Below are 8828 nucleotides of genomic sequence, written 5' to 3' on the forward strand. Positions count from 1 at the left end.
TCCTCAAACCACACCCAAACGGCAATGTAATGTTACTAGTCCTCCCTCCTCCTTCCATAGCTCATACTTTTCCGCTACCACCCCCTTCCAAAAGAGCATTCTCCTCCACCCCATATCTCCACATCCACTTCCCTAACATAGCTTTATTGAACACCTTGAGATCCTTTAACTCCAAGACCTCCCCATTTCTTTGGAGATGTGACAACTCTCCAATTCACGAGGTGATGTTTTCTAATACCTTCCGTAGTATTTTGTTGCCATTCTCAAAAAAAAAAAAAAAACCTTCCATATTATCCCACTGAAAGTTACGCTGATGTTTTCCAACCTTTCGGTCACTTTGCCAGGGGCCTGCAAGAGTGACATGAAATAAGTAGGAATGCTGGAGAGAGTGCTTTCGATCAATACTTCCTTCCCCCTATCGACAAGTACCTCTTCTACCAACCCGCTAGCCGCTTCTCTACTCTCTCGATCACCAGATTCCACACTGCAATATCTTTGCTAGAAGCACCCAATGAATGTCCCAAATAGGTAGTGGGACGAGTACCCACCTTGCAATTCAGCACCTGCGCCATCTCCTCGATGGTACACACTCGCCCCACTGGAGTGATATCACATTTACTGAGATTAATCTTAAGGCCTGACACAACCTGGAACCAAATAAGGATCTGTCGCAAATGATCTAGCTGGGCACTTTTGCATCACATAAAACCAAGTTATTATCTGCGAATAATAGATGTGTAACTGTAATATTCTATAACCTCTAAATGAGCCCTTCAAAATATTTCCACTGACCGTCCTAATACTAATTGCTTCCCATGACTTAGTTACTAAAATAATATTATTTTTTTCTTGGTCGGTCTTTAACTTTTGTCGCAGGATGTCGATGCTGAAGCTTCCATTTTTCACAATGCCACGTTGCGCGAGTAAGCTATAGCACATAATCTTTCAGTCTCCACATCTTATGTAGCTCAGGCATAGTGTTTAATCATCGTAACAGTGTTTGATTTTTTGAAGATTCACCCTCTTTACATCCTCTTTTTAAAAGACTTTACATGTTTGTGTGAATGAAAACTTTAAGCACATAAATGTTATTTTCAAGTTCATCTTTACGGTCAAGTTGCAAACTTAGTGATTTCATATTGCCAAGGGAAGATGTGAATTCACTGGAGCTAATCTTCGTGGAGCTGTATTAGCTGGCGCTAATCTTCAAAGTGCAAATTTACAAGGTAATGGTTACTACACAGTACAGATTTGTTCTGAAATTAAACAGGTGAGACAGATATCTTCAGGTGGAGTTCTGCACAAGTTAGATTACAATTTACAACTAATAATTTGTTTTTCTTCAAGTTTGTTGTTACGTGGGGTGGGGGTGCAAGAGTGACTTGTTTGTCTGCGAGAGTGTTATGATTCTGTAGCATCAGGCACTCCTATGGAAGTGTGCTATGTTTCTGTTCTGTGGTGCATGTTTGAAGATGTGCTAGAACGTCAAATGTTTAGTGTTAGACTGGTAGGTTATAATGTCTGAAGTATGTTCTGGATTCATCAACTTATCAGATAATCAACATATCTTCCTTCTTCTGCTTGTCACATAATGAAAGCATGTTTTAGGATGAGAGCACGGCTGCTGTGAACGTGGGGTGGAGCTGTTTCCTCTGCTTCATATAGTGTAAGGTCAAGAGCGTATTCATGGTAATAGCTTTAAGAGATCTCAAGTAGATTGGAGGGCCCCATTTTTTTTTTTTTTGTGCTCTTCCACTATGTTCTCCTACTTGTCAGTAAATCTTTTCCTTATCTACAAAAGAGAACATCCACACTACACCTCGTTCCTTTAATACCGGCATAGCTATGCTATGTATTTAATACCTACCATAGCTATACTATATGTTTCAAGAAGAATACTACACCAGAGAGAAAAATACATAGAGAACAAAGTCTCCTTCTTCTTCCCCTCATTTCTCCAGATTTGTCCGCCATTCCTCTCCTCTTCTGCCAGTTTATTCAAGCTTAAAAACTCCCTCCACCGACTACGCCAGTGAATTTGGTCTCGGATCTGGTCGTTGAACACGCCGGTGGTCACTGTATTTCGGATCTGAGATCTGGTCGTTGAATACGGCGGTGGTCACTGTATTTCGGATCTGAGATCTGTTCATTGTGAATATGCAGGTGGTCGTTTAATTTGGTTTCAGATCTGGTCATTGAATACTCCGGCGTCAACTAGACCAGCGGCAGGTCTAGCTGACCTTGCTCGCTGTATTTGTTTCTTGTATTTCTCAGATCTGGCCGACTTAGATCCGACCGGATTTGAGTGTATTATGCATTTTTGAATGTAAATATAATACTATATTTTTTGTATTTTCGCCTGTATTTTTGTTGTTTCAATACAACTGAATTGAACTAAGTGAGTTGAATATAGTGTAAAAGTTGTGAATGAATACAGTAAATTGAATACAGCCGAATGTTCCTGTATTTTTTGAACTTTTGTTGTTTGAATACAACCGAATTGAATACCAGTGTAAGAGTAGCTACTAATGAAAACAACCGAATTGAATACAACGGAATACACCCTATGTCAAGGAATTAGTAGCTACTAGCCGTAATTAGCTAAACTATAGCTATGGCTAGTTAGAAAGCGTCCAAACTATAGGTGTTTCTGGAAGTTACCCATTAATTAATGTGTCATGGAAGTCACAAAAATTATAATGTGAGATGATGGGAGTACTTTGTGTATGTTAAGGGAGCTAACTCCCAACTATCGTTTATGTGACATGATTCTACCTAGAAACTTGCTGTAAATATTATATCTCATTGATGATTGTCCTCAACTTTAGTCAATCAACCAACTACGCCTACATGTCCTAGACTTCAATCATTTGGAGACTTTCAATGTTGGCTTGCTGCTGTTAGAGATGTTCTTGCTCTTATTAGATTTGCTTGCTGTCTTATTCTGTAATTCGAAAGCTAGCCAATGATTTTCTTAGATGTTTAAATTGGAAATTTGAACCTTATCTGACTTCTTTTTATGCTTTTATTGAGCCGAGGGTCTTTCGGAAACAGCCGTCCTACCTTGGTAGGAGTAAGGTCTGCGTACACTCTACCCTCCCCAGACCCCACGATGTGGGATTTCACTGGGTTGTTGTTGTTGTTTAAATTGGAAATTTGAATTTCCAGGTTAGCTATAGCAGTAATATACATTCTAGTATTATGTTCTGTATCTCCTATAAGAAAAGAAAGCATGTAAAGCATTCTTTGAATTTGTTCAGTGGAATGCCAAATTGGCTCATTCTTTTGAATTTAACAGAGCAATGCCAAGTGGCCTCATTATTTTGGATCTAGCTAGATTATAATAATTGATTAGAAAAGAAATTCAGCGACTAACAGGGCGAGAACATGATTTTTCCATGCTTAGTCAACAAAGCAACAATAACAACAACATACCCAGTGGAATCCCACTATGTGGGGTCTGGGCTTAGTCAATAAAGCCAAAGAAAAAAGAGTTATTTTCCTATACAATACTGCTAGACTATGTATAAATCGCCATATATTATTATCTGAAATATTTCCTGATGTGTGTGTGCGCACTCTTTAGCAGGCTGTTCTTTTTTCCCATGTAAAGTATGATGAACGGTCTGCTTGTTGTCTAAATTTCTATTCTTGTTCTTATTATTTTTCTTCTTCTCTCCGGCATTTGTATTATTATGATAATCTTCCTCTACTTCAATACAGATGCTTGTCTAATAGGCTGTAGCTTTTGTGGGGCGGATCTTCGTTCTGCTCACCTACAGGTTAAACCTTCGAAACTGTAAATCTGTCTTTGGCTGCATCCTCTTTGGATCCTTTTTAACTTTTTGATACTTGTAGTGTGTCAAAATTCTCTGTCTAAATCCTCTCACCTGAGTTTTACAACTCTGTTTAGCATTTATATTCTGAGGCTTGTGTAAATGCGCTAAATTACTGTATATATTAATTTTCAAATTCTCAGACAGCTGATCTTACCAATGCCAACCTCGAAGGAGCTAATCTCGAAGGAGCCAATCTGAAGGTAAAAGTTATGCATGTATTACTTTTGTGTAAATCCACCCAAAGGTGTGAGTATCAGTCTGCCTAAGCCCGTATTGGACAGAAGCAGCTATTAATGGTGAACAGGTGACCTTTGAGCTATTTTTAATGCTCGTAATTCAGCGGAAGTTCACTCAATCAATCTCGATTTCTTTGCGCTTCTGCTTAAATCTTGGAAACTTTCTTTAAAAGTACTTTCCAGACTGTTAAAATATTTTTATTGCTTGTAATTCGCGGGAAGTTCTTTCAAATGATCATATCATTCCATTTCTGCTATTTTTTTTTTGGCTAAATAAGATGATCCATTTCTGCTAAAATCTTACTAACTGTTCTTTAACAGTGATTTTAAAGTACTCTATGTAAATTTTTGCTTCTTGCTTGGACCACAGCTTCTTGCAATAGGAATAAGTGACCTTTCGACGGCGTATATATGCAATTCTTCTCTCCACAGCTTCAGAGTGCTTTTTGGACACAATAAAAACATTTGGATGGTATCCTAATACAGTAACACATTTGCGCCGTGGAAACAGCCTCTTGCAGAAATGCAGGGTAAGGCTGCGCACAATAGACCATTGTGGTCCGGCTCTTCCCCAGACCCCGCGCATTGCGAGAGCTTAGTGCACCGGACTGCCCTTTTACAGTAACACATGGGCCTTCTGTTCGCTTCAAAAGGATTTCCCTGATGTATTATGCTATTTATGTTGGCCTGACCTGCAGAACTTAACAATTAAATGGTGAAGGATCTGAGGTTGCTAACCACTAGGGGCTAAAATTGACAAGGCACGAAATGTTTGACCTGAACTGACAAGCATACCCAGACACCACCTTATAAGGCGTGCAACCCTCCTTCCCTTCTGATGTGTGATAAATGGGTCCTACATTACTTGCCTATCAATCTCACCCGAACCCTTCTTTGTCTTCACCTGGACGGGCCCTATTTTTTCCATAAGGCACTTGGAATACCCAGTTTACTATACCACCTAAAGTATAGTGCAATAAGATTCTTCTTTCAGTCCCAAACCAAGAGGTTCTGCCAATCCCCTCCAACAACTTGAGTAAATGAGTCTCCCAAACAGTCTGAAAGATATCTCTCCCCAGTAATCAATTTTTTCTTGAACTTTGTGTTCAAGGGTCGCTCTCTCTCTCCTTTTCTCTTTGGAATCTATAAATAGAGGGGCACCGAGGGTGGACAGATCCTTCTATATTGTCAAAAAGTACAAAAAATAATGAGATAGCCTACTCATCCAAAGAGCATATGAATTCTTGTGATGAGTCAGCTACGCTTATTATTTTTCCTTCTGAATCTAGACAAGACTCGGTTTCCTTTAATTCCTCGTTATTGATTTTCCACCACTTATTCCAGGGTGCAAAGTTAACCAATGCAAATCTGAAGGGTGCAAACCTTCAAAGAGCTTATCTTCGGCATGTGAATCTTCGTGATACAGTAAGTCATATTACTACTGTCAATGAAAGTGCTTTGTTATTTCCTCTGTATATTTCATTTCATCCTCAATTATGTTGATTCTGTGAAGCACAGATGTGGGAATTTTTACAAGAGAATATAATTGCCTGAAACAAAGCCAGGTTTTCATTCACTGAGAAGGATTTACCTTTTCCCCGACCTTTTGCTGAATGTTCTTAATCCAATTCACCGATGAATTTCCATCTGGAAGGAAACAAAATTGATAATGTGAATCAAAGTTCTCTTGAATATTAATGAAGTTATATTAGGATCTCAGGGAATTCCAATGGAACCCTCTTAGTCTTTGAACTTCAAACTACTTATAGGAAATGCACTTGACCTCACCAACTATTGGGATGCTAGTAATCATGAATTCCTAAAGATACGTGAATGACACTCTCTCCCAGTAAACCATCTCTCCTGTAAATCTGCCTTTCAAATACCTTTTCCGACTCAAACCACTGAGTTTTTGGGTGTTCGTGTGGCTACTATCTCACGAGTTCATTTTGCCTTTAAGTTGCTATCTTGCACGATGAAATAACTTTCCCAACCTCTCAAGTTCTCTTGCGCTCTCTTGCATATTTCTGATTATGACTACTAAACCGTACTTTACTTTCTATGTATTATGTGTAAAGAAGCATGAGAGGTTAACGTTACCATTTTTCAATGTCTAGCACCAGGTTTTGGAGTAAACTGGTATGTACGTTGTGCTCTTTGACCACTTTATCTTCTCTATGAAGTTTATGAGACACCTATCAAATTATGTGCTTGGTCACAGTCTCACAAAATTTGAAACATATTAGAGCCACAATTTTCCCCTAAGTTGTAGTGGTTGTTGATCTGCTGAGGAATATGTAGCGCAATGTGTGTATCCTGAGGCCAGTTTGTGCTCTTAGAATGTGATTTCTGAGGTCACATGAGCAAAACTTGCTTGGTAATTCCCTAAAATGTTGCTCTTGGATGATCAAGTCTGATACCTATAAGCAGTGAATTTCTAGTGCTCCTATTAGTTGCGTTTATTTTTATTTTGGTTACTAAAAGGTACTAAAATCATTCATAAGCTGCACTGCTTATATCTGCCAGGAGCAAGAACTCCATTTCCTTGAGCGCATCTTCCCATATTAGCAAATGCTTCATGTCTGTGACCTTTACTTGCCGAAAAGTCTGCACACTGTTTTGCCTCCCTCCAGATATTGATAATATTTGCCCTGTTGACTTCCGGCAGGTATCTGCAATCTTCGATATTAGCCCTTGAGGATGAAAGCGTGTGTCGCATTCGTTGATAAGCTTAACAGCAAGCAAACAATTTGTTTCCACTTTTAACTCTTTATGTCTCATTGCCTTTGCTAATTGCACCCCTTGTTCGACTCCTAGTTCCGTAGTGAGACTTGAGGTAGATCTCATCTTACCTGAATATCCCAAGATCCACTTCCCTTGATCATCTCTAAAAAGTCCTCCAAAAGCAGCATTTCCAATTTTGATTTTCACACTGCCATCAGTATTCGATTTGACCCATCAAAAAAGCAAAGAGGAGATTAAGCGATTAGTTTAACTTAAGATATAGTGGTTTGTCAAGGAAATACTTAAAACAGTTTTCCAAGCATAATCAGTTAATCACTAATATGTGCGAAGATCAGTAGGTAAGCATTTTTTTTCCAATCAAATTTCGATTTCTTTCTTTCCATATATGCCAAGTAAATGAAAATAAAAGTGTAACACTACAGGAGATCACTAATAGTATCATCAATCCATTCAAGCATAAGCTTAGCATTTGCACCAATCTCATTTTGTGAGAGGACAACTATTCCAAATCTATTTATATTTTGGACATGTCCTAATCATATGTGAAGAGTCCTCCGCATCATCATCACGTCGTTCACATTTGGGGGGAGTGAGTTATCTTCCTGGTGAATCTGAACTCATTTGACATAAGCTTGTTATGTCTTACAACCCATATGAAGTGTTTTATCCTCCAAGGTGGGTGAAGTTTCCATATACTAGTCAATATCCCATCATTTGAGTTGTATGCGTTTATGCTTCTATCAATCCATGACTAATCTCCTTTTTAGCACTGCATGCAATGTAGAAATGTCTGATGTGACAAAAATCTAAACATAGTAGTTTCAGATCGTATATTTGCCTGGAATAGAAGGAAAGCTGCTAGTAACTTGAGTGGGTGTGATTCAGCTCTGTTGCTTATTATTCTCTGCTCGGCATTGTAATTGATTCTAGTTGAACTAAGTATTTCTCTGTTTCTCTCAGCATTTGGAAGGGGCGAAGCTCGATGGTGCCAATTTACTGGGTGCAATCAGGTGACACCACAAATTTGTTCTCACCCCAAACCTCTCCCAGAGTGACGTCAAAAAAAGAGAGAAGACTACAAAAGGGAATTGTACAGAAATAGTATCGAGTCTAGAACATGTACTGACTGACTGTTTAATTTGGTGGTATGAATCTCAATTTAACTATATGTATTTGTGTAAAGCCCAATTTGTTTCAAACCAAGCAACCATCTGGCCTTGCAAAAATGTTTAGCTTTTCAAATCTGAGATGATTAAAGAACTGCCAAGAAGAATTGACATGCTCTAGCCTGTCTAGAGACGAGAACTTGTGCGCAATACCTCCTGATATGCCTGCATATAGGGGTATTTCAAAAGAAATGATTTATGGATCATGCACTAATCCCACCGATCTAGTTTAAGAATATATGTATCAAACGCAGTAACATCCTTCTAAATTTTCTATTCAGTGCAAAACTAAACAGGGAGTAGCATATAGGAATCTATATCTATTTATAATATGAAGTTAGGCATAGATAAGGTGATGTGATACCTCTCTATGGCCTAGAATGCTATTTATCTTTTTCTCCTCTGTTTTTTGGGTATTTTTTCCTTCATTTCTCTACATAATCTACTAACTAATTAGATTAACAAAAGCCTCAAAATTAAACTACTATTAATTAGGGAAGCAATTATTCTATAACTCTTTTGTCTCTTTAGTACAAAAGACTCGTGTGCTGAAGCACAAAACTGAGATAACAACAAAGCAAGAGCTTATCAAGCACATTATATGGTTTCAAGAGATTCCATAAAATTTAACTGGAACGTTAAGAAGTTTGTGTTAAGAGAGATGCTAAAGCAAGTTGTAGCATGGAGACGGCCAGGATGGTAGATGTGCAGCCTTTGTTAATTCTTTTTCTTTGTTCTTATTTATCTTTTATTGTTCCTTTTCACATTTTCTTATTTTTTAGGCATCTACGGCTTATACAAATTATACTTGTTATGCATGTTTACGATGTAGTATGTCATTT

General features: G+C 38.2%; 1 protein-coding gene across 1 annotated transcript in view; it reads left to right on the plus strand.

Annotated features, from left to right (window-relative positions):
• Positions 1-8125, plus strand: part of LOC132621794 (FH protein interacting protein FIP2-like) — a 15407-nt gene extending 7282 nt beyond the window's left edge. Inside the window, exons 6-11 of the mRNA XM_060336217.1 lie at positions 877-923; positions 1153-1226; positions 3724-3782; positions 3980-4039; positions 5420-5500; positions 7781-8125. Of these exons, the coding sequence (XP_060192200.1) occupies positions 877-923; positions 1153-1226; positions 3724-3782; positions 3980-4039; positions 5420-5500; positions 7781-7834 (375 nt within the window). The 3' untranslated portion in view covers positions 7835-8125. The remainder of the gene's footprint in view (positions 1-876; positions 924-1152; positions 1227-3723; positions 3783-3979; positions 4040-5419; positions 5501-7780) is intronic.
• The last annotated feature ends 703 nt before the right edge of the window (positions 8126-8828 follow it).

Source organism: Lycium barbarum, chromosome 12 (genome assembly GCF_019175385.1).
Source record: "Lycium barbarum isolate Lr01 chromosome 12, ASM1917538v2, whole genome shotgun sequence".
NCBI lineage: Eukaryota > Viridiplantae > Streptophyta > Magnoliopsida > Solanales > Solanaceae > Lycium > Lycium barbarum.